The sequence below is a fragment of the Marmota marmota genome, unplaced genomic scaffold, assembly GCF_001458135.2.
Source record: "Marmota marmota marmota unplaced genomic scaffold, marMar, whole genome shotgun sequence".
NCBI lineage: Eukaryota > Metazoa > Chordata > Mammalia > Rodentia > Sciuridae > Marmota > Marmota marmota.
Genome location: NW_025999969.1, coordinates 439,356 through 464,333, shown reverse-complemented (window position 1 = coordinate 464,333; position 24,978 = coordinate 439,356). Strand labels below are relative to the sequence as shown.

The 24,978-nt window shown below is 45.5% G+C and overlaps 1 protein-coding gene and 1 long non-coding RNA gene across 2 annotated transcripts in view; one reads left to right on the top strand and one right to left on the bottom strand.

Annotated features, from left to right (window-relative positions):
- The first annotated feature begins 10,780 nt into the window (after nucleotides 1-10,780).
- On the top strand, nucleotides 10,781-19,311 carry LOC107154262 (cytochrome P450 2J5-like). The gene is made up of 5 exons (XM_015499880.2): nucleotides 10,781-11,078; nucleotides 11,658-11,799; nucleotides 12,541-12,728; nucleotides 17,193-17,334; nucleotides 17,431-19,311. The coding sequence occupies exons 1-5, from the start codon at nucleotides 10,914-10,916 to the stop codon at nucleotides 17,646-17,648; spliced, it is 855 nt and encodes a 284-aa protein (XP_015355366.1). The 5' UTR covers nucleotides 10,781-10,913; the 3' UTR covers nucleotides 17,649-19,311.
- Nucleotides 19,312-19,361: 50 nt separating this feature from the next.
- LOC125617086 overlaps nucleotides 19,362-24,978 on the bottom strand; it is a 22,786-nt gene continuing 17,169 nt past the window's right edge. The window contains exon 3 of the long non-coding RNA XR_007347919.1: nucleotides 19,362-19,507. This is a non-coding gene — a long non-coding RNA (uncharacterized LOC125617086). The remainder of the gene's footprint in view (nucleotides 19,508-24,978) is intronic.

Below are 24,978 nucleotides of genomic sequence, written 5' to 3'. Positions count from 1 at the left end.
CTAGCAATAAGTAAGATACATGGCACATTGGATGATGATAGGGACAAGAAGAATAAGTAAAGCAGAGAAAGAGATGGGAAATGTCAGGGCTAGAGGATAAAATTTTAGAGGCTGGGCAGGAAAAGTCTAAGAAGGTACATAATTTACATGACCAGTCCACTTTTAATGGTTATTAAAGTTGTTTCAGCTTTTCATTTTTGCGTGTTTTCTTTTCAGTTTGATTTTTTAAAAATTTTTTTTGTTAATAGAACTTTATTTTTGTTTATTTTTATGTGGTCCTGAGAATCGAACCCAGTGCCTCACACATGCTAGGCAAGTGCTCCACCACTGAGCTAAAACCCCAGCCCCCTCAGTTTGATTTTTAATGCAATTTCCATATCACCATTGTGTGCTTTCCCAGCCCATAACTGTCTCTTTGAGTCGAAAGAGTGGGCAGCAGCTATAACAACAGGTCCAAACTCTCAGCAGATCTGTGGAGGGATGGAGTAAGGGTTCCACTCGTGTGGCCATTCATAAACCCAGGCTCCCTCCATCTGGTCACTCTCCCAGCCTCTAAACCTGAAGTTCTCAGCTGGTTCCACCATGCTGGGTTGGTAGATCCAGGAAAAGCAAGCATGGAATATTGAGTGGAAAGCATTCATGGGCCAGGCCTGAAGGTGGTAGACTTCTCCTCCACCAACCTCCATTAGTTGGAACTCAGGAGTACCTGTGTGCTGTGCACCATCCAGGCATTTTCAACACAACCGTATTTAATTTTCTCAACCATTTTACAAGGTAGATATTATTAAACACATTTTGCTATTGAAGAAAGTTTGTTGCCTCAGGTTTCCTGTAGAGAATGAATCACACGGAATTCAAGCCCAAACAGCCTAATTCCAGAGTTCAAGCTGTTCCTCTCACATCGCATGACCTTGGCTTCAGTTTCCTCAGAAATAAGTGCAGAGACCAGATGGTCTCTCAGGTTTCTTCCAGCTCTAATTCTGTGGCTAATGTGAATCAATCAATATGATCCAAAAAGCCTGGATCTTGCTAACCTCCTTTCCAAACAGCTCCAGAACTATGCCTAGTCCTTCTAGTTCCCCGTAGGGAGAAAAATGGTGCACACCGGGGAGGATCACTCCTTCCCTGCAATCTTCCCTGGCTCAGCATTTTCCTTAACTAAGGCAAGCTCCCTTCCACCTGATCATGTGGACTCCGCCGGCCCCTGCCTAAGTGAGAGGTGGTCTCCCACTGTCCCGACATAGTCATCTTCCTGAAGGGGAGCCCTGTCACCCAGCTGGAACTGGCCCAGTGTCTTCCAGATACAGCTGCAAGCACAAAGTAACTTGGGCAAAGACACTGGTCTGACCTGGAACAGTTGGTTCCCAGGACTGTGGACTGGGGACACGGGACACTGCTCTCATTTTTTTGTTTGTTCTTGATAGAGAATCTGATGGGCGGCAGTTCTGGGCTCATTCACCGTGAAAAGCAATGTGCTAGCCCCACCCCCAGGTGTCCTTTCCAAACTTCATCCCCTCAGGCCCATGAGGATGGCCTCCCTCTTGCCCTCCAGGAGTTTCAGCTACCCATTTCTCCTTCCAGGCTTATGGGTTCAATTTCTGTTCCTCATGGCTTCCCTGATACCTGTTCTCTGGTCTCCTCCATATATTTTTTTTTCTTTTTCCCCCAAATATTTATTGAGCATCTATTAAAATGCCAGGTACTATGCTAGGCACTAAAACCCCCAAAACAGACACATGGAGCTTACAGTCCAAAGAAGGGAGTTTAGATAATTTATCTCTGCCTCTTTTTCTCATCCCTTCCTCCTAAATGCCTTTCTCTCTTTTATGTAACTGAGCACTCAAGGTCTTTCACCCCTGGACTGATACCTGTGCTAGTTCCATTCCAAGTCCTTTGCACACCCTTTCCTCTTGCCTTGGGTTTTTACAGCACTCCCAACACTGCCGCCCCAGGTGGTAAAATCCAAAGGTTCAATACAAGGATAGGAACCGAGGGGCTGGTGTCAAAGTGGCCTCTGGGAAGCACCAGCCTGTGCAGACCAGTCTCCTTGACTGCTTCATGGGGCATGGCCACAGCATGGAAGGGATCAGCAGAAGGTTCTGCCCAGAACAGCCTCTGGGAACAGCAGCAGCACGGGCTGTGCTTCAGGTAAAATAAAATTATTGAGTATAACTGAGACATCATTATTCTGGTTTGATGAATAATTCCACTGCCCCTGAACCTCTTTGAAGGCAGAATGCATTGGGCTGTGGGTGTGTCTGTGTGCAAGTCAGGGCTTCAGGGCAGGGAGGTTTGTGGCTGCCCTTTGCCACGCCCTGCAAACCTAAGCCTCCATGAGCTCAGACTCCTTGGATCACAGCAAAGACAGGTGTGTCTTGTGCTGCTGTGTCCTTTTCTTCAAACCTGAGGTTGAAACTCCACTGGAACACCCAGAAGAATTGCAGAAGTTTGTCAGAGGTCAACACACTTGGGACTGTTGAGCAGGCATATTTCCCACGGGAGTCACAGGTTTCTCTGTCTTCAAGAAAAAGCTTCAAATGCCATATATGAATTCTAGATGGCAAACCATTACGAGTTACATCCTTGTTTCCCCACCACCTGGAGACTCAGAGTCTGTGTTCACAGTGTTCGGGAGGCATAGTCAAATGCGGATACTTTTTAAAAAAAAAAATTGGGGGGGCATACCAAGGATTGAACTCGGGGCACTTAACCACTGAGCCACATCCCCAACCCTATTTTGTATTTGATTTAGAGATAGAGTCTCACTGAGTTGCTTAGCATCTTGCTTTTTCTAAGACTGGCTTTGAACTCACAATCCTCCTGTCTCAGCCTCCTGGACTGCTGGGATTACAGACATGTAATCCCACCATGTTTGCCACCATGCCTGGCAAACGGGGATACTTTTTTTTTAAATATTGTTTTTTAGTTATAGATGGACACAATATATTTATTTTTTTATTTATTTTTGCATGGTGCTGAGGATCGAACCAGTGCCTCATGCAAGGTAGGCAAGCGCTCTGCCTCTGAGCTACAACCCCAGCCCAATGGGATACTTCTGAGAGTGAAATTAGACATTAATGATAAAAAGTGCAAGCCAGGCCCAGGTCCTTCAGCACTGACCCCAGCTCTGGCTGCCTGAATGTGGTCTCTGAGCCTGCCCCTCCTTTGGTGAGGGATTTCTGGAACTCCAAACTGTTACTGTCTTTTGGAGACACCATGTAATATTCAGAGGGAGTCAGGCCAACCCATGTTTGTCCCCATCCCTCCTGTGCGGTGCTGGGAGACATTGTGTAAATTTAACAAAAACATAAGAAATAAAAAGCCTACTCTTTGTTCAGAGGTGTGGTGATAAGTTTGGGGTCTCTCCTGCCTCCGCTCTCCTTGTTTCTCCCATCTCCAGTGATCTCTGGGTCTCCACAGTGTTTCTGTCTCCCCTTCATGGTGGCAGGGTGGGGTTTGAGGGCCCATATGGTGAGGGGTGATCTGTTAAGGGAAGTGACCTCTGCTCTGGCTGAGGCTGTGAAACATACCCCTTATCCACTGTTTCTGCAAGAGTGTGGAAGGGGCTCTTCCCTTGGGCTGGGGTTGTGGCTCAGAGCGCTTGCCTACCATGCGTGAGGCACTGGGTTCAATCCTCAGCACCACATATAAATAAATAAAATAAAGGTAATGTGTCCATCACCTATAACTAAAAAACAAATATTTTAAAAAAAAAAGTATCCCCATTTGCCAGGCATGGTGGCACAGGCCTGATGGGATCTGCTGACAGAGATGGAGGAAAGGGGGGAATTTGTCAGCTCTGAGGAGTTTTCTGGGTGCAGCATCAGACAGGAGGCAGATAGCAGGCCTGGCAGCAGTCTGAGCCCTGGAAAGGAGGCCTCTGCAGCTGGATCAGAATCTCTGGAATCATCATGAGCTCTGGGCTCCTCACAGGTGTAATCTTCCTTTTGAGAGTGCTGGCCTGTGCCGGCTGGGAGGGAACTGTGGAGAGAAAATTGAGACAGGAGTGGTCTCTCACACAAACGGCTTCACCCTTCTGAACTTTGCATCCTTCATCTATAAGGCAGAAGCAAAAACTTCCTTCGTGGGATTATAGAGAGAAGTAAGTTTGGAAATTCCATGTGACAATACCCTGTACAAGGAAGGGGCTCTGTCAAGGCATCTTAGTTGAATGGGGTTATTCTTAGAGAAACAGAGGTGTCATAACCTGAGCTGTCCTTAATTCAGAAACCATTGAGGCGTGATGAGGGATTACAAAAAACACACAAACATTTAGAAAGAAAAGTGGAATCAGGTGGGAAACTGATCTCTGGTTGAGAACAGTGATCCAGAGTTGGCTCCATACATTTATTATGTAGGTTTTATCATCTACAGATTATTTGTGGGAAAGTTTCTGTAAACCCCTCAGGCTCAAAGGTCACACTACTGACAGGCATTATAGTTATCTTGCTATGCTCAGAATCCTCTATTCCTGGGAGCGATTGTGTGAGTTTCAAGGTTAAGACTGATAACTGACTGCATGAACGGTGTGGCTCTACATCACGTACAACTAGAGAAATAAAAAGTTGTGCTCCATTTGTGTAAAAAATAAAATTAAAAATTAAAAAAGATTGATAATTCTGAGCCTTTGCCCAGAGTTTCCTCAGGCTGGTGTTGCCATAGCAACTGGGCCATCTTAACCTGTACTTTTAAACAGGGGGTTCCCAGTATAAGCACACCACAACCACAAGGCAATCAGATAGCCTGATCCAAGTCACCATTCCCCACAGAGAGGGGCCTGAGTTTTGTCTATTCTTGGCTCAGAATATAAAGGAAACATGGGAACCCCATAGCCCAATAATACCTGGAATCATAAGAAGACCACCAAAGAGGCAGATGGTAACTCACAGCTGGCTACTCTAGAGTCAGCCATTCGATGCATGGGGTATTTCCTCTAAGAGGGAAATCTGTGGCTACTGCCACCATGTCACTGAGGAGGCCACACCTCAGTCAGACACTGAGGGCCTTGGTTAAGCAATGAGGGGGCTGGTCACTGAGACTTCTATGTCCCTGTCATGTGCCACTCCTGAAATCTGATTGCCCTATGGCCCATTGTGCCAGGAGTGTCTGTGTCCCACCCTCAGCAGCCAGAACACTGTGACCATTGGACAAGGGAGCAGGGGGAGGAAGTTTATCAGAGGTCAATACACTTGGGACTGTTGAGCAGGCACATTTCCCACAAAGGTCACAGATTTCTCTGTCTTCAAGAGAAGGCCTCAAATTCCATATATGATTTGGGTGAGACTCTGAGAAATAAGCCTGCCCAAAATAACCAGATGAAAGCTAGAACCCAAAGGGAATATAGTCAATGGGTCATGGGAAGATGATAGGCCCATCTCTCTATCCCACCTCTATCTCAGAATCTCAGACATCATCCACACTGAAGCCCCCACTGAAACCAGCCCCACCCATCACAGCTACCCCCAAATGGCTAGCCTCAAATGCCAAAATTAACTGAATCCAGATGAACACTTAAACTATGCACCAGGATATAGGGACGACATTCCAGGTGAGAAAAGTCCTTGGCCTCAAGTAGCTCTCATTTCAGTAGGGACAGGAGGTGGCCAAATGAGCTTCTGGTCATGCATAAGAGGAGCATCCATGGAGGAACACTGCACACGATAGGACGGGGACTCATGAGCCACCAGATCCTTCCATCAGTGAGTCACATCACTCAATGGAAACTCACAGCAACCACTGACACTGTCAGAGAAACCCAAAGAAAGAGAGACATGGCATCTGCCCTTGAGCTGCCATGCTATAGAAAAGATGGGGTGGATACACAAGGTAGTTAGCAGAGGCAGGGACTGGACCTGGGACAAGACCAGGGGCACTGTGGGAGATGTGGGTGTGTTGGGAGGTGGAGGTTAGAGACTGGTAGAGTTGGCTAGGGAAGGTTTCAGAGACTTGTAATCTCAATGTTTTGAGGAGGGAGGAACATGACTTGTCAGAGAGAAGGCAACTTATAAAGGAAGAAGGCAGCAGTTAGTGGAAGCTGCAGCAGCAACACTACTGTGCAGTCCCTGCTGCATCCTCCCAGCTCACCTCCCAGCAGCATGGGGAGCGGAGCTCTGCTCTCACCTCATCCAGGCCAGATGTCCCTGGAGCTGGACAGAGTTCACAGAGCAGGAGGCGCTGCAGCGAGGGGCTCCAGCTTCCTCCCAATCTCTGCCTGTTGACTTTTTTAAAAGTTACAGTAAAACACTGTATACCTAACACATGATTTACCATTTTAAGCATTTTTAAGTGTACAGTTTGTGGCATTAAGTGCATTTACATTGTCACCACTGTCCTTTACCAGAGTTTTTTTGTCTTTCCAAACTGAAGCTCTGTGCCCCTTAAACATATCCCTTGACTCTGAGAGCTTCTGGTAGAAAGGGCTCCCTGCTGTGGTTAACTTTGTAGATCCCCTGCCCAAACATCTTTTTGTTTGTTTGTTTGTTTTGTTTTGTTTTTGGTACCAGGGATTGAACCAAGGGGTGCTCACTGAACCACATCCCCAACCCTTTTTATATTTTTAATTTAGACAAGGTCTTGGTAAGCTGCTTAGGGCCTCACTAAATTGCTGAGGCTGTCTTTGATTCTCCTGTCTCAGTCTCCTGAGTGCTGGAATTACAGTGTGTGTGCCAGGCTACCCAAACACCTTTTCCAATAGTCTCTTGATTAAAGTATCATCAATTTACCAATTGGAGTGTGGAATCTTTCTGCTACTGGACCAGTATCACAGCTCTATAAGATAGTTGGTTATAATCATTGTGTCTTATCTCCATTGTAGAGGTTAAATAATCTGTCTAAGGTCAACTAGTAAGGGCTAGATCTGGGTTTAGATTCCAGGAATCTGCTTCTAAGCTGAAACATAAGGGCTATCAAACTTAACCACTGATAAACATGGCCCAGGGCAGATGAAAAATCTGAGCTTACCAGAAGTTGGAACAGGTGGAGACTAGGAGGTTGGAGAGCCCTCAGGAGAGGCTGCTGTGTACCGGAGTGGGAGAGAGCAGGCACAGGAGCCCAGCTTTAATCATGTCCAGCCAGAAGAGAGTATCCCCAGAGGAGACTTCACCATTCCAGTGGACGCCCCTGTCCCCTACTCAGCTGAGCCATGTGGTCAGCTAAAACTGCTTGGGCAGAAGCTGAGAGGAGCTTCCCCAAGGTGAAGCTCCATGGGCCAGAGGTGAAGCCAATGCTGATGTATGAGTAAGGGTGTCCCAACTTGTCCCAGGCTGGAGCCCTGCGGCCCTGTTGAGCAGCATGGCTCAGGTGTGACAGGTGTGACCAAATGGATTTACTCCCTGGGAAAAGACCCCTAGGGGTTGCCTTCCTCCATCACACTGCCTGAGAGCACCAGCATAAAAGTCAGGGCAGGCAGTGGGGAGAGGAGGGTGGCCAGATCGGTTGCTGGAAGCCTTGGGAGGCAAAGGGGAGAAGAGGAGACACAGGCCCACAGAGATGTTCTCCCTGCTCAGTGGGCTGGCTTTTCTGGTTGGCTCCTTCTTGTTCCTGAAACTTGGTACTTTCTGCTGGGAAAGGAGTCACCTTCCTCCTGGCCCTTTCCCCATACCCCTGCTTGGAAACCTGTGGCAACTAAGCTTTCGACTGCACCCAGAGACACTGATCCAGGTAGGGAACTGGTCCCCAAGCTGGAGAAAGGGGTAGGCAGAGGAACCCCTCCTGTCCTCAGCCCAGGGACACTAGAGGTAGAAGGAAGAAGTTGGAATCAGACACATATGGGGGTGAATCCTGGTCCTGTTACTCATCAGCTCTGAGAACTTAAGCAAAAATGGAATGTAAAGACTTTGTACAGAGTGTACTGAAGAGGATTCCAAGGGCAGTAGAAGTCTACTGCAAATGTGACATAAAGGGTGAGGGGAACTAGGACTGAATCTTACTCCAGGGGAGAGCACTGTTGTGGATTGAAGGCATTTTCTGAAAAGCCACTTGAAATAGGAACCAGGAGAAATGGGACTCCATGGGCACACTCCAGTACTCAAATGATCTCTGCAGAAAGACACCTTCCAGGGTAGATAGTTTCGGTGGTCAGAGGACTCCAGTTGTACTGAGTAGGGTATGGAATCTGGTCCGGAGCTGAATTTCTGTTGAGAGCTATGGTCGGTGGGAGACACTACCCTTCCCCATGGCAGTACTCAGCTCTCCTCTCAATCGGTGCTGCATAAGGATGTTTTCAGCATCTGGTTGAGGATGCCACATAATTGGGATCCCCAGGCTCCTCCTGCAGTAGAAAGAGCACTACACCAGTAATCGGAAGACCTGGTCCACATTCCTGGTCTTTTGGTCTGTCTTTTGGCCTTTGGTTTCTTACCTACCTCACATGCTTACACTGAAGGTGGACTCAAATAATACATGTGAAGTCCACCCGGGGCATCAAGCCCTCAAGAAATAGTAGCTGTTATTTGTATGATCTATAAAGTGGTAGAAGATGCCCACCTCTAGGACTGATGGGACATAAGTGCTGGTCACTGACTACTCTGTGTCCTGGGAGTCTGTGACCTGGGTTTGCCTGAGGAAGGGGGGTGGGGTGCTCTGAGAAGGTTCACCTGACATGAGTGTTGGGAGTAAGAAGGTGGGAAATTCATGTGAAGAGGTAGGTCTCAGGAAATGGGGTTCACAGGCTTTGTCTACAGTCCTAGGTTGCCCTGTCTCTCTGCAGCTGGCTCAGACTCATGGCAACGTGTTCACAGTGTGGGTGGGCCCCACACCCGTTGTGGTGCTGAATGGCTTCCAGGCGGTGAAGGAAGCTTTGATCTCCAACTCAGAGCAGTTCTCAGGCAGGCCCCTCACCCCGCTCTTCCAGGACCTGTTTGGAGAAAGAGGTAAGATTGCCCCTCTTACTGGTAAGGGAAGGTGGCTGGATGGTCACTCAAAGTTAGGATTGACCCAGAACTGTGAATGGAAAGGGACCTACTAGGAGGACTTAGGTCTCCTCCAAACCTCCATGTGAGTGGAGGGCAGGGTGTGGAAGGAGCAGCACTGAGGATCAACAAGACCTGCATTCAAATCCATTTCAGCTCTTTGCTGGACTGGGTTCTTATCTGTTAGATGGAGATCATGAGTGCCCTCTCCTTCTGAGGATGGGGGGGAGACTAAGCAAGCCCAAATATCTGAGAAGGCCCATTGCAGCATCTGGCTCAGCAAATGACCGTGCCCTTTCCTTTTCTTTACCTCCTCTTCTGTGTCTTATGAGGACTCTTAAAGGCAAAATCAGTCTGGGGGACTAGGGGAAGCCATAGCGGGGCCCACCATCTGGTCAGAGTACCACCACAGAGCTGATCAGGAAGTTAGTTTTGGATCTGACTCTGGGTCTGGTGAGAGCCAGGTGATGTTGACCAGGGAGCAGGCTGGGAGGGGCTGGTGACTGTCCATCCCACCCCTTCCCCACCTTGGCTAGGAGTCATCTGCAGCAATGGGCACACATGGCGGCAACAGAGACGCTTCTGCCTGACGACGCTTCGTGGGTTGGGCCTAGGCAAGCCGGCGCTGGAGGCACAGCTTCAGGAAGAGGCAGCAGAGCTGGCTGAGGCCTTCCACAGAGAGAAGGGTAAGGATTGGGGAGGAGCTGGCTTATCCTAAACTCTGCATGCCCCCACACAGGTGCACATCCCTGCAGAGGAGGCTGAGCCTTGCCACATCTGTTTGCGTGTGCGCGCCCATGAAGCCCAGGAACATTAAAAATGATTTTGAACTGCATCAAAAGAAGGGAGTTTCTCCAAAGTGGATGGACAGAGGCCCAGTGGGAAGCCAGAAGCCCTCCTTCTCTATAGCTAGGGACATGTCCTCCATCAACACCCAAGACCTCTCACACCTCCAACATTTGCACACCCCTCAAGATGTGTCCTGACCCGCACCCCTTTCCTCACGGTAATAAGCCACTGCTCCACTTTCAGACCTGGCCAAAGTCCCCTGCCTTAAGAAGTCTTCCCTGAATCTCAGGCAAAGCTAGTCCTCTCCCACCCTCCCTTGTTCCCAGCTGTGACATGCCTGTCCTGCATTCTGTTGTCATTTAAACACTGTCTCTCATACTTCTCTCTGCAAATCCAGTGCATTTCACAGAGCCTGGCTCATAGAAAGTACTCAGGAAGCCCTGGGATGGGGAGTGACTGAGGAATGAGAATGGGTGACTGAAGAGGTAAATGAACGACTCTATTCAAAGGCTGGAAGAGTGCTCAGGGCAGCTCTTTTTGTGCCTCTTTGACCTGAGCTCTGCCTCTCTACTCTTAGGTAGACCCTTCAACCCTCAGGTCCCCATTGTCAGGTCCACAGCCAGAGTCATCGGGGCCCTGGTATTTGGCCACCGCTTCCTTTCGGAGGAGCCCATCTTCCAGGAACTCATTCAAGCCATCAACTTTGGCCTGGCCTTTGTCAGCACCACGTGGCGACGGGTAATTGACATTTGGGGGGCAGACGTGCAGGCCTTGGGATGGCTGGGGCCCAAGGCAGGCAGGGGCCTTGGCCAAGACCTTGTAGGGAGAGTGCCAAGCAGGCAGGAGGGGAGGCTGTGGGGCCTGATGCTGGTTCCTTAGGCAGTTTCTTCTCAGCAAGCTGAAGCTCATGGCACCAAACCTTTGTGTAGACTCTTAGCATGGATGTTGGGCAGGGTTAAGAGGCAGGTTATAGCCTCAGAAATGCAGCTTTTTAGACCTGCAGTGTCCTAGCTAAGCTTTGAACACAATCACGCTACCACTGCTCTTATTTCTGTTTAGATTATTCTGGGGTCTCCAGAGGAAAGGCAGCCCTGGGTCGCCTACGTCACCATAGACTTTGGAGTATACTTTGGAGCCCTCAGGACAGCTCTCAGCTGCCCTGAGCTGGGGCCTAAGTGGGCCCTGGGTGGGACTGTTTCCCCACAGCTCTACGACATGTTTCCCTGGGCCCTCCGCCACCTCCCAGGACCTCACCAGGAGATATTTAGGTACCAAGAAGCTCTGCAGGGCTTCATCTGCCATGAGATCATCAGGTGCAAGCTCAGGACACCTGAGGCTCCCAAGAACTTTATCAGCTGCTACCTGACCCAGATCACCAAGGTAAGCCTGGAAGAGCTGCAGAGAAAGCAAGGGGCTGTGTTTCTGGGCTGCTATGCCATGGTGTCAGTTCCTCATCATTGACCCAAGCACCCTGGAAGCTTACATTAAGAAGGCATTTCTCTCTATATTTTCCCATGCCAAGAACTGGCTTCTGCAGACAGGGGTGGGCTGCAAAACAGGACCTGGATGATATCAGGGCCATAACCCCAGGGCAGTCCCCCATCAAAAATCAGTGCAGTCTTGGGATTCAGACCCTCCTGATGGATCTGACCCTCAGTGAGTTTTGGTTGCAGAAGTCTTGGAACAAGTCAGGCCTTAAGGAGGGCAGGGCAGTACATGCCTGTAATAGCAGCTACTCAGGAGTTTGAGGTAAGTGGATTGCAAGTTCAAGGCCAGCCTCAGAAACTTAGCAAGGCCCTGTCTCAAAATAAAATAAAAAGGGCTAGGAATATGTCTCAGTGGTAGAGGCCTTTTGGTTCAACCCATAGTACCACTAAAAAAAAAAAAGGTAGTGGGGAGACACCAGGAGACTGTTGGGGGAGACTCCAGACCCAGAGCTGCTCCCCTACTGCCCACCAGGCTATGGACGACCCTGTCTCCACATTCAACGGGGAGAACTTGATCCAGGTGGTGATCGACCTGTTTCTGGGAGGCATTGACACTACGGCCACCACCCTGCACTGGGCACTCATCTACATGGTCCAGCACAGAGCTGTCCAGGGTGAGGAGCTCTTGGCTATACCTGCTTGACTGCCCTGTGCCTGCCAATCCCACATGGGGTTTTTGGGCTGTGGGTATTGCCCCCATCACTTTGCCCTGTGGCCCCAGGAGTAGGTTCTGATGTCACCTCTGTGGTAAAGGGAGCATTGATAGCTTTGAGTCAAACGGGAGGGGCTTCAATGCCCAGGCTGCTGTGTGGCTTTGGGCAAGTCATTCCAGCTCTCAGAACCAGAGTAAATGGGGTGGCATGATTTCACTCATTCAGTAATGATCCAGCACCCGCCAAGTGCCAGGCCCTATGCTAATGTCCACCTGGAGATCATAGTTGTAGAGGAGCAAAAGTGGCTGCAGTTCTCTCAGGGACAAATTGGCTATGACCTAAGTTCAACTCCTGGCTCCAGTTTTGTCACTTTGGGCAAAAGGACCCGCTCTGTTGGAGCCTTAGTTTTCTCATGTGTAGAGACAACAGTTCCTGTGACACAAGGCTCTTTGTGTATAGAGTACCTGGCACATAGTAGGGGCTCAATTCTGGGTCTTTTCCTTTCCCATAAGTGCCCCTGTGGGTGCAAACCCTTCAAGTTCCTATTTACAAGAAGTAGGCTCTGTCTCTGTGGGAACAGAGGCAGCAGGGTGGGGCAGTTTGATCCAGGGACCGTGAGCCTCAGTGGCTCTGGGTGGGGAAGACTGCATTGGGGTGGGATAAGGAGGCCAGGCCATCCTGGTCATGCTGAGCCACCCACAGAGAAGGTGCAGCAGGAGCTGGACACAGTGCTGGGCACTGCCCCAGTTGTCTGCTATGAAGACCGAGAGCGACTACCCTACACCCGTGCCGTCCTCCATGAGGTGCAGCGCCTCAGCAGCGTTGTGGCAGTGGGCGCTGTGCGCCAGTGCGTGACATCCACCAGGGTGCATGGTTACTACATATCCAAGGTAGGTGGCCCTGCATGGCCCCATGCCCACCCCAGTGCCTGCAGACAGCACTCTTCCTGCCCAGCACAGCCATCTGCTGTAGCTTCTACCAACCTGCCAGTTCTCTACCAGTTATCCATCAGTCAGTCATTTATTACCTATTTATGGCATTGGGATAGGGGGTTATAAAAGAATGCACACACGATGGATATTTTTAAAGTTTCCTATTGTTCAGGGATAACCCTTGCATGTTCCTCTTTGCAATCTTTGTTACATACATATATTTCACATAGCTGTGATTGTGTTGAATATATCACTCTGAATATTTCATTTCACTTAACACGTTTTTCAGATTCTTCTAAAACAGTGGTTCTCAAACCCCCAGATACATCAGAATCACTTGGAGGATCTGTTAAGACACATTGCTGGCTCTACCCCCAATGTCTGGATGGGTCCTGAGCATTTGCCTTTGCAACAGGTTCCCAGGTGGCGCTGTTGCTGTGGGTCCAGAGAACACACTTTGGAAATCACTGTTCTACAGCATTTAATGTCTGCACAGTGTTCCACTGAATACGTGTTCTTTGTTTTTGTTTGGTTTGGTGCTGGGGATTGATTCCAGGGGCATTTTACCACTGAGCTACATACCCAGTCCTTTTGTTTTTTATTTGGAGACACGGGTCTAACTAAGTTGCTGAGGCAACTTAAATGTGTGATCCTCCTGCCCCAGTTTCCTGAGTCACTGGAATTATAGGCATGTGTAATGGCGCCCAGCCAAATGGGTGATTTTGTGATTTTTTTGAGTTCTCATTGGTGAACATTTAGGCCATTTACAATTTATTGTGTGTTTTAAGCTTGGTCTGCATTTTGTATTATTTTCTTAGAATTGATTTCTAGCAGAAATGTCATTCTTGTTTCTTATTTCATGGCTAAAAGAGTAAGTGCCAAATAAGGAGAGATAGAGGAAAAGAGATATATGTAAATATTTAGGTCAGTACAGCTATTGCATATATACAGAAAACTTGTGTCTAAGTTTCCTTAGAGTCAAGGCAAAAAAAGGAAATCACAGTTATGCCTCTCATTGTGTAATGAAAGGAAGTGTGCCTATCAGGAAAGATTTATCTTATGACACTCCAAGAAGTTTTGATGATCATCATTCATAATAGCCTGTCAAGGGCCAGTGGAAAATATATTGGATAATACCTTAAGTAGGATTTTTTTTTTTTTAATGTGGAGATAGTCTTCAAAATGGCAGCTGCTTCTTGTCTCAACCTCTTTATTACTCAAAATATTTTTTATTGTCCCAAACTGATCAATTCTCTTAGAAGGGACACAGAAGTACATAGAAAATTCTTTTAAAGTTAAATTACTTTGCAAGTTAAAATGAAGGTGTTTTAGTCGTGAATGAGTAAAATTTTCATATAAAATTTTTACTCACCCCAGGTGTGGTGGTACACACCTGTAATTCCAGCAGCTCAGGAGGCTGAGACAGGAGGATCTCAAATTCAAAGCCAGCCTTAGCCATTTAACAAGGCCCTAAGCAACTTAGGAAGACCCTTTCTCAAAATAAAAAAATAAAAAGGGCTGAGGATGTAGGTCAGTGGTTAAGCACCCCTGGGTTCAATTCCTGGTATAAAACAAACAAACAACAACAACAAAAACCCAACTTTTACTCATTAAAGACTAACGATTTTACAACAAGCTTTTGTTCAGATATGTAGATAGGACTAATTACAGAATCAGACAGGATGGGGCTTCCTATTGCTTGGGATACATGTCTGAATTGTCTGTAACCAAGCAGGCATTTTCCCTTCAGAAATAATTTATATTGTATCACTTCATGTTCCATTAACACAATGAAGTCCAGAGTTGAAGCTATAAGAGACTACTGTTTCTCATATATTTGGAGCTCACTCTAATAAACTATTGGTTACAGTTTAAATGTATGCACAACTGGCGCAGTGGCACATGCCTGTAATCCAGCAACTCAGGAGGCTGAGACAGAAGGATTGCAAGTTTGAGGCCTGTCTCAGTGATTTAATGAGACCCTGGGCAACATAGCAAGATCCTGTCTAAAAATAAAAAATAAAAAGGGTTGGGGATGTAGCTCAGTGGTAAAGCATCCTGGAATTAAATCCCCAGTACCAAAAAATAAATAATAAAATAAATATAATAAAAAATACATGTATGCACAGATTTTTAAAAATCAGATAGTTAGAATGCAGGGGCTGCATTTGATCTTCCCACTTTTAAAAAGCTTTTTTTACTGGCAGGGAAATTTTAGCTTAGAAAGCCCAAGTAATAACCCCTAAACACATAGCTAGTATATGACTTAACTCAGTAATTGTCTTATGAATTCAAAGATTATGTTCTTTTCAACATGCAGCCTGCTATTTGTGTTGCTCCAAAAATGTGCCTCTTGGTGAATAAACGAACTGATATGTTAAACAGATGTTTTACATCATCCGTCTATTGATCAGCCTGGTTGGCTGATACTGAGCTGTTCTTGGCATTCATTGGCCACCAAGTTCATGGGTTTATCAAGTTTGAGGACAGGACAGTGGCATCCTGCTGCTGGCATAGCAGGAGGGCCTGGGCCCAGGTTTTCTAAAAACTATACCAAATTAGGTCAAGTTAAAAAAGAGAGGACCAGGGCTTAGATGTTCTATGCCATTTGAGATTAGAAGTTTCCTTATTAAGAGCCGGCTCCTGCCAATTTGATTCTAGGAATTGCTCTGTAATAAAGACTCCAGGGGGCCATTAAAAACCTGGAATCAATATCGAGCTTTTACAACTTGAGGCAGGGATGTCTGCTGAAAGTGGAATCAAAGCTTGACGATAGATCATTAAATGTTACAGATACCTCTACACTGTTCTCATCCGCTGAGTGGTGGTGACAATAGCAGTGGTCCCTAACACAATGGTGCACTTCATGCCCATCTCTGCTCAGGCATTCTATTTGATTGTGAGCTTCAAACTGCCTCTTACTAGGGAGAAACTGGCATAGTGTCCCCAGGAAGCATCCAGCAGGAAGATAGTTCTATAAACTGGGGTAGGGGGGTTACATTTTGTGTGTGAATAGATGATACTCTGAACCTGTTCCATGAGCTCAGATCAGTCAGTTGCCTTGCAAGGAAGCCAGAATATTACCCAGAACAGGATATAAATAATTCTAGAAGGAATAGAGCATCTTCCCAAGAGCCCCTTCATCTAAAGGCAATTAGATGAAGAATTGTAGAAGAGGCTGGGGGTGTAGCTCTGTAGTAGACTATGTGCTTATAATGTGCAAGACTCTGGGTTCAATTCCCAGCATCACACACAGACACAGACACACACACACACACACGCACACACACACACACACACACACATTTTTGCAATGCCAAGGGTTACTTAATCCCCGGTAAAGAAAACAGGGAGAAATTCTCAGGACTATAATGGGAAAATGTGTAGAGCTCACAAAGGCAGCAGTGAGAAAACATGCTTCCCCAACTGTATGCTTAAAGCCACAGAGTGACCAGGTCTAGGTGTCCTATTGGTCCAGAAGGATAAGTCCTGGTACCTCCCTTAGTGTACAAACTTCAACAACAACAAAGAAAAGTGTCTTCTGAAGTATAATATGTCAAAATACACTATGCTGTCATGTATATCTAAAAAGAACAAATAAAATAAAAATAAGGAAACAAAAAAGAGAAGTGCCTTCAGGAAGTTTTACATCAGCTCAATTTCTGCTTTCTTCATTGGCTTCTGCTTTGGATGCAGGCTTCAATTTTTGCTGAGGTTTTATTACTTGGTTTTTGTTTTAAGTTTCTAGAGTCTTGGAGTCAGTCTCCTAGACCTCACAGAGTAGCTGATTTGATTCTATGGTGTTGAGCCATGGGGTAGGAAGCCTTATGGAGAATTCTAGAACTGATTGTCCTAGGTTCTGGGACCATAACCAACACCACCCTGTACCACGCTGGCCTCCTTATGTCATCTCTGGTCATCTCAGGGCCCACATGGGAAGGAGCAGACCCCGCCTGCAATCTTTGACTCCTTCCTGTTCCCTCCCATCTGAGCAGTCTGATCCTGTTTCCAATCCATCAGTCACTTCTTTGTGACACAGTGAGGATTAGGATTATGGTGACAATGAGGGCAAGGGTTAGGGTGGGTCAGGATGAAGGTGAGGATGGGTCATACTCTCCCGCCCAACCCTAAAAACTCAAGCTTTACCTTTCTCAGTCATTTTTTCTCTGTGATCCTGTCTTCTCTTTGTCATTCCTTTCTCTCCATCTCTTTTTCTGTGGGTCTCTCAAATGTGGGTTGCCAGTAACCCAGAAGGTGGAATGCTCAGGCCCCGCACTCCTGTGGGTCTGGAGGGAGGACTCCCTGAGAGCCCCCAGCCACTCCCACCTGCACACTGCTCGTCCTGAAGCTCACTTTGACCAGGTCAGGACTGGGTACTGGGTCCTCTGAGGCTCCCTGAGACATATCAGCTCCTTTCTACAGGGTACCATCATCTTGCCCAACCTGGCCTCCGTACTCTATGACCCTGAGTACTGGGAGACCCCACGGCAATTCAACCCCAGCCACTTCCTGGACAAGGATGGAAACTTCGTGGTCAATGAAGCCTTCCTGCCATTTTCTGCAGGTACAAGGCACAGTGCTGGGTTCAGGGTGGTAGGTGTGATGATGATGGGACAGACATAAGCAGCTGCCACCCTCTGACCTTCTTCTCTGTTTCCAGGGCATCGAGTGTGCCCAGGAGACCAGTTAGCCCGAATGGAACTCTTCCTGATGTTTGCCACCCTCCTCAGGACCTTTCGGTTCCAACTACCGGATGGGAGCCAGGGACTCAGGCTGGAATACATCTTTGGGGGCACTCTGCAGCCCCAGCCGCAGGAGATCTGTGCAGTGCCCCGCCTGAGCAGCCCCAGCCCAGGTCCTAGGGAAGAGGGCCTGTAGTCAGCTGGGTGTTTGAAGGCCTGTCCCCCACAAAAATCTTCCTCAGTTTCTCTTGGCCCTTGCAAAGTTAGAAAATGGGAAGAATAGGGGTTCATCAAGCTCAGCTGCTTGTAGTTCCCCCAACACAAGCTCTACAGGTCACAGTGGAGAGTGGACTTATCAAGGACTCTACAAAGGTAGCTCAATTTGGTTAGCTTAGTTCTTGGGTTAAGTTAGTTATGCTTCAGCAGGGAAGGATTTTGCAAGGTTAATTAAGGTTTGACATTAAGTCAGTTCAATCATGATATAAAATGGTTCATTTGTTTTACAAAGTGGCAGCCAAGTAGTTTCAGAGGGAAAGGCTTTCAGGCAAAACTATAAATATAATAATGAATGCAAATGTTATGAATACCAGAGACTGATGAGCTGGGGAAAAAAAAAGGGGGGGGGGAGAAAAAAAAAAAAACAACCCAGCAGCCTATTTTCTGCCCTCTTCTGACCACTGGGAAGAAATGCAGGTCCCTGATGAACCAGGATAGGGAGAGAGCTCCCCTAATTCATCAGGCAAAACCAGCAGTCAACATGTTTCCAGAAAATTCTTCACCAAGGACCCCCTCTGCTTGCACCACAAGGGTCTCCAAGCTTTGAAATATTATGCCTTCAGAAAAGATTTCTTTGTTAAAAGAGAATTATTTACATTAGGAAAATGCAGATTAAAACTAAAGTGGGCTGGGGATATAGCTCAGTTGGTAGACTACTTGCTGTGCATGCACAAGGCCCTGGGTTCAATCCCCAGCACCACACACACACACACACACAAAAAAAAAAAAAAAAACCAAACCAAAACAAACAAACTAATAAACAAAAACCTAAAGTGAGATACCACTACATATCTGTTAGAATTGATAAAAACAAAACCCTGACAACCTCAGGAACTGGGAAAGATGTCCAGCAACTATAACTCTCATACTCTGCTGGTTAGAATGTAAATTGATACAACTATGATGGAAAACAGTTTGGCAATTTCTTGTAAGAGCAAGCATTATGCTATACAATCCAGCCATCCCAGTCCTAGGTATTTGTTACCCCAAACAGGTGAAATATGTGTTCTCATACATGAATATTATATGATTCCACTTCTATGATATTCTTGAGAAGGTAAAACTGGAGGAACAGAAAACAGTTAAATAGTTGCCAAGTTGCCAAGGTCTGGGGTAGGGTTGAATGTAGACAGACAGACACAGGGAACTTTCTCGGGGAATGGAAATATTCTGTCTCCATTGTGGTGATGGTTATATGACAAAATGTGTTTGTCAAAACTCATACAAGTATGGGGCGAGGCTGTAACTCAGTGGCAGAGCGCTTGCCTAGCAGCTTGCCTAGCATGTATGAGGCACTGGGTTCAATCCTCAGCACCACATAAAAACAAACAAACAAACAAACAAAACAGGGTTTTTAGCTCCCTGTTCCCTCCTGACCTCTGGCTGCCCACACCCAGCCCTCCCTTGCAGGAGGACAATCAGACACGCCAGGGAGAACAGTAAAAGCAGGATCTCGTTTAATGAGAAAACACACACAGCTAATATAATGTACAGGAACCAATCAGGGTAAAGGTCAGCAGGGTGGGGAGAATTTACATCTACACCCATCCTACAGGCAGTAATGGGAGACCCAAGCTGTCTGTGAGGGCAGAAGGGTTCTGAGCCTATCCTAGAGGTGGTCCGATTCTTCATCACAACCCACGGCAATGCCTTCTGGCTAATCTCTAGGTGCTCTCTTAGTCACATGTGGCCCCAGGACTGGGAAGCGGGTAGCAGCCAGCAAGTTAAGTTTCCTCTTTTCTGATACAACATGTCCTACGTTACATCATGCCCTATAACCTCATACAACTGCACATTTAAAGTGCTATTGTGTATGTATTTTATCTCAATAAACCTGACTTGTAAAAAAAAGAAATGCTTTATATTTCTCTGTTGTGTTATTTAAAGCAGGGGAAATGTGGCTCAGTGGTACAGCACTTGCCTGATATTCGCAAGGCCCTGGATTTGATCCCCAGCAATAATAATAATGATAATAATTTTAAAATAATAAAAGAGATGAATACAAATGAAGCAACATTTCCCACTAGTAGGCTATGGGTCATTATTGCTACACTGGAAGGACTCCTAACAGAAATAGGGAAATGTGATCTATTAATTCATGACTGACCTTTCTGTAGGTAAATATAGAAGTTATACTAGGCTTTTTGAAATTTTGAAACTTTCCAACAGACATTCTATTTTTGTGTGGAAACGTACACAAAGCCTGGGGAGTCCAGATTGGGACACATTGGACAAGTGGGGTCCCCAAAGTAGTAGAAAGTTTGGGTTCTTATATGAGGACATTCCTGTCCTGATCTGGAAGCTGTTTGTGACCCAGGCAGGATCTGGGGCAGAGGTAACAAAACTGGGCCCTAATTCAACTGGTTCTAGCCTTGCTCTGTCAGCCTCTCCCTATTAGAGACCCTGCCTGGAGCTTATAGCACCTTGAACACCCGTCACCCCCACCATCCAGCCTCCCTTCTTTGCTCCTTCCTGCCTCTATGTTATTCTATTGGAAGTTCAACTCCTTTGGAAGCTTTCCTCATATGGGTTTTGACTTTGGTTGAAGTTGTAGTTTTGCTCTCAATACCCAACTCCTAGCAGCTTGCCAAGCATGTGTGAGGCATTGAGTTCGATCCTTAGCACCACATAAAAACAAACAAACAAACAAACAAAAAAAAAACCTCATACAACTGTACATTTAGAGTGCTCAGTTTCTTCCTATGTCAAATGGAGCTGTCCCTTAGAATTATTTTGAGTATGGGCTGAGGTTGTGGCTCAGTGGGAGAGCGCTTGCCTCACACATGTGAGGCACTGGGTTCGATCCTCTGCACCACATAAAAATGAATAAACAAAATAAAATTTAAAAAAAGAATCATTTTGAGTGACAGTACCCAGCATAGAGTCTGGAGTATGATTAATGTTGGTAGGATCGCTTTCTCCCATATAACACCCATAAGGCTCTATGCATCTTTGTTTATGACCATAAAATAATGTAATGATGATGAGAGGAGCCCTTCCCCTTGGATGAGTGCCATGTGTGCTGGTGACAGAACTGGGTAGCCAATATATACAAAGTCATTTAATCATTGAAGTTATCTAGACTTATAGAAATGAGAGCCAGGATCTTGCCCATAAACAAAGAAAAAGTGTCAGAATATCAAAAAGCCTCAGTTTCCTCATCTGCAAAGTGGAATAATAATGATACCTCATTTACTTGATATTAAGACTGAATTAAATAATATACTGAATGCAAAATACCTAGCACAATACTTGATAATACTAAGTGCTCATTAAATGGCAATGAAAATCATAAGTACTCCTTGCCAGGATCACAGTTAGATCCCTCTTCCACTAGATTCTTCCACTCATCTTCTCAGCTGAATGACCCTTGGATATCCCCTGAGGACATTGCTTCTCCTGCAGACTGAATGAAGGCTGCTCATTTTCCTGTGTCAGTTCAGGTTCTGTCAGGGAACAGCACCGTCATTCACTCAAATTGAGCAACAAGGAAGAGTTTAGTAACAGAAGACAGAAGCCAATGCATGTGGCTTAAGGAGGAAAGGAGTGGGAGGAATAAGTGCTCTACTTCATTCTCTGAACTCCTATTCCTGCCTATAATTGGCAGAACCCATTTGGAAGCCAAAGTGCAAGAGAATCCATTGATGTGGCCCATAAAGCTTCATATGAGAGTGATCTGGAAGAGGAAGCAAAGAATATTTAGCACAACCCAGGACCACATCCATTTGGTTCTGGAGGTAGACGACATCCTCCTTGTGCCCTAATGAGTCTTCCAGAGTGATTACTTGTCACTTTTTATCAATTCAGTAGTTTTGGTGCTTTCCATCAGAATCAGATAAAGGTACAACTGCTAAGAAACAAGACTCTTTATATTGGGACTTCTTGCTGGAGCAGAAGGGAGACACAGCACTAACCAAGAGAGTGTCAATACGCTCTTTGGACAAAGAGATAACTGGTATTATTCATGTAAAAGGATGGTGGTAGGAGTGGCCTAGAGTTTCAGAATTGGATTTAGGGGCATTTATGAAGGTGTTTTCTTTTCTTCGGTTTTCAGCCGGGAGGGAGGGGTAGTGTGCTAGATGTTGCATCTTTCATGTTGAAGCCTTGTCCTGCATAAACATCTTTGCCCTGTGATGAGTTGCTGTAACTGTTAAGAGAACATACAGATAGGGTATAGAAGAAAACACAAATTGTTTGAGTAACAAGGTAAGGGTACTGGGAAATTGCTATTTCAGTGACTGCTCAACATTTTTATCTTTATGTTGTTTATCTTGAGAGAGTAGAAAAAGGCACCTATGTTCTTTTAAATTTATTTCATTTGTTCTTTTTAGTTTTACATGACAGTAGAATGTATTTTTGAGATATCATATATAAATGAAGTGTAACTTCCCATTTTTGTGGTTGAACATGATATGGAGTTACACTGGTTATATAATCATATATAAACAAAAGAAAGTTATGTCTGATTCATTTCTATTGTCTTTCCCAATCCTATACCTGCTTTCTTCCCCTCAATCCCCACTGTCCAATCTAGTGAACTTCCCCTCTCCCCACTCATCGTGAATCAGCATTTTATATCAAAGAGAACATTTGGCCTTTGTTTTTTGGGGATTTGCTTATTTCACTTAGCATGATAGTCTCTAGCTCCATCCATTTACTACCAAATGCCATCATTTCATTCTTCTTTATGGCTGAGTAATATTCCATTATGTATATATACCACATTTTCTTTATCCATTCATCTATTGAAGGGCACCTAGGTTGGTTCATAGCTTAGCTATTGTGAATTGAGCTGCTACAAACATTGATGTGGCCGCCTCTTCTATAATATGCTGATTTGAGTCCTTTGAATATATACTGAGGAGTGAGATAACTGGGTCAAATTGTGGTTTCATTCTAAGTTTTCTGAAGAATCTTCATACTGCTTTCCAGAGTGGTTGCACCAATTTGCAGTCCTACCACCAATGTACGAGTGTACCTTTTCCCTCACATCCTCACCAACATTTATTGTTACTAGTTCTTGATAATAAGGCACAGGCTTTTAAGAGCTAACAAATCATAAGTTAAGGTGGGGGAGCAGGGAAAAACACATACTCTTTTAATAGTTAACAGGCTATAAGTTAAGGTACCTAAAGTGCATTTGCCCTTTTTTGGGGGCTGGCTCATTTCCCCCTCTAAGTTTTCATTCTCTTAATCTTAAGGAGTGCTGCTTTTCATGGAGGGTCCTGACTATCTTACACTGAAAGCCTTGAGTACATATTTTTCCTCTATTAAGACTCTGTCTTTTATCTCTAACACCATTTAGCACTATTAGTTAGCACTAATGATGATCTCATCACTGCCTCTCCTTCAGTGAAACCTTAGGATTCCATTCTAAGTCCTGGTGACCCCAAATTCATGTGAATCAGTCAACATCTAACACTTAGTTTCTGGACTTCCTCACCTTCAGTGACTTCCAGTTTCTTTTGTCTTCAGTCATCAGTCCTATAGCCACACCCAAGTTCTTGACAGAACCTAGAGAAGGCCCCTCTCCACTGAAATTGAGAATCCACAGACCCTTGTCAAGAACTGTGAAGGGTCTGATATTATGTCCTCCCCGATACAGGATGATGGCCTGTTACAGTTTTAGTTGTGCTGGTGAAAAACAATAACAACAACAGCAAAACACAAAAGTCCTGGATCAGAGATTAAAGGTAATTTGTTATTCATACCAAAAGCATTAGAAAGATTATTCAAAAATTTCTGCTGGTTTTTTGAGTCCCAATCCCCACGAGCAATGCCCATGGGGCTAGATGACACCTGCAAACTCAGTGGGTGGAATTATAGGAAAGGAATGCTGAGTTTAGGAACCAGAATATTTTATAATGAGTAGTACACATCCCTGTGCTCCATGATGTAATGCTCTTTTTCTTCCAATATTATACACAAACTTTCCCTTTGCTTTGGAGGAAAACATTATGTCTACCTTCTAAGGTTGTTCGCTGGTTTAGATTAAAAATTTAATATAAAATAGTAGATTCCTCAAGCTCACTGTTCTTCAGTCAGATGCAAATCCATAACATGTTAACATATATCTGGGCCACGGTATTATCAGGGTGGGACTTGAAAAGAACAAGGGGAACACAGGCAAAATCGAGGATTATGATGCTTGCTGTGTTGTGATGATAAAGTCTTTTGACTTTGACCCAGGAGTCTCCAGTCTTTGGCTGGCATCCAACGTTTTAGCTGGCAAATAAAGTAAAATCAAACCCTTGATACCTATGACATACCAAAAGTGAATTTATTTTGGTTTTTCAAACAAGTCATGCCCTAGGAGACATCACATATGTTATTCTCTCTGCCCAAAATGTTTCAGTCCTTCTCTTGTTGACCTCTGTCGGTTTCTCTGGGAAGCCTTTTTCTGCAGCCTCCCGTTCCCCATCACTTGACTGAGTTATATCCCCCTCTTCTGAATCTCACAGAGCCTTGTGTTTCTCTAATCATAGCACTTGTCACAATGTATTGTAATTGTTTATTTACTTGTTCCTTTCTTCCCCAACACTGTAGGAACTTTGTGATGTTAAAGGTAGTATCTTCTAAATTATATTCCCAGATTTAGATATATTGTAGGTGCTAAGTAAGCATTTTCAGAATGAATGAGGTGTTATAGAAAATGCATAAAGCAGTATAAAAGTACAAAGAAAGAACACTGAAATCAGAGTGGAGGTCTGGGAAAGGGCTCCAGAATCCATGACATTTGAGGCTGATCTGAAGGATGAGTTGGTTAGGTTGAAAAGCTTGCAAAGAGAAAGGTGTTCAGGCACTGAGAATGATACAAGAATGCACAGAAGTGGAAATAGTGCCTTTGAGAGACTACCAATGATTTAGTGTGGCTGCAACTAGGGTCAGAGTGATGGGGAGGCAGGAAATAAACCAGGCTGAGGAGCAGGGAATCTGGATTTTCATTTCATCTAAAGCTTGGACTTTTGGTTAAAGATAAAAGGCACATCCTTCCACGTATATTGTGACAATATAACATTAAATAGTAAGAAATAATTGCCATTTAAGATAACTTGGGTTTGGTGGATTGGGGAATGTAGCTAAGTGTTACAGTGCTTGCCTAGCACACGTGAGGTCCTGGGTTCAATCTCTAGTACTAAACAGGACAAATAATACAAATGAAAACTTGGTTTGCAATGTTGGTTCCGAGGTTCACCCCCCCCCCCCCCCACACACACTTTTTCATTACTTTTTGGTCTTATCGTAGGGCA

Coding starts and splice junctions, on each gene's coding strand:
- LOC107154262 (XM_015499880.2), top strand. CDS start 10,914: ATGTTTCCCTGGGCCCTCCGCCACCTCCCAGGACCTCACCAGGAGATA. Junction 12,729..17,192: donor ATGGTTACTACATATCCAAG/GTAGGTGGCCCT, acceptor TCCTTTCTACAG/GGTACCATCATCTTGCCCAA. Junction 17,335..17,430: donor CTTCCTGCCATTTTCTGCAG/GTACAAGGCACA, acceptor CTCTGTTTCCAG/GGCATCGAGTGTGCCCAGGA.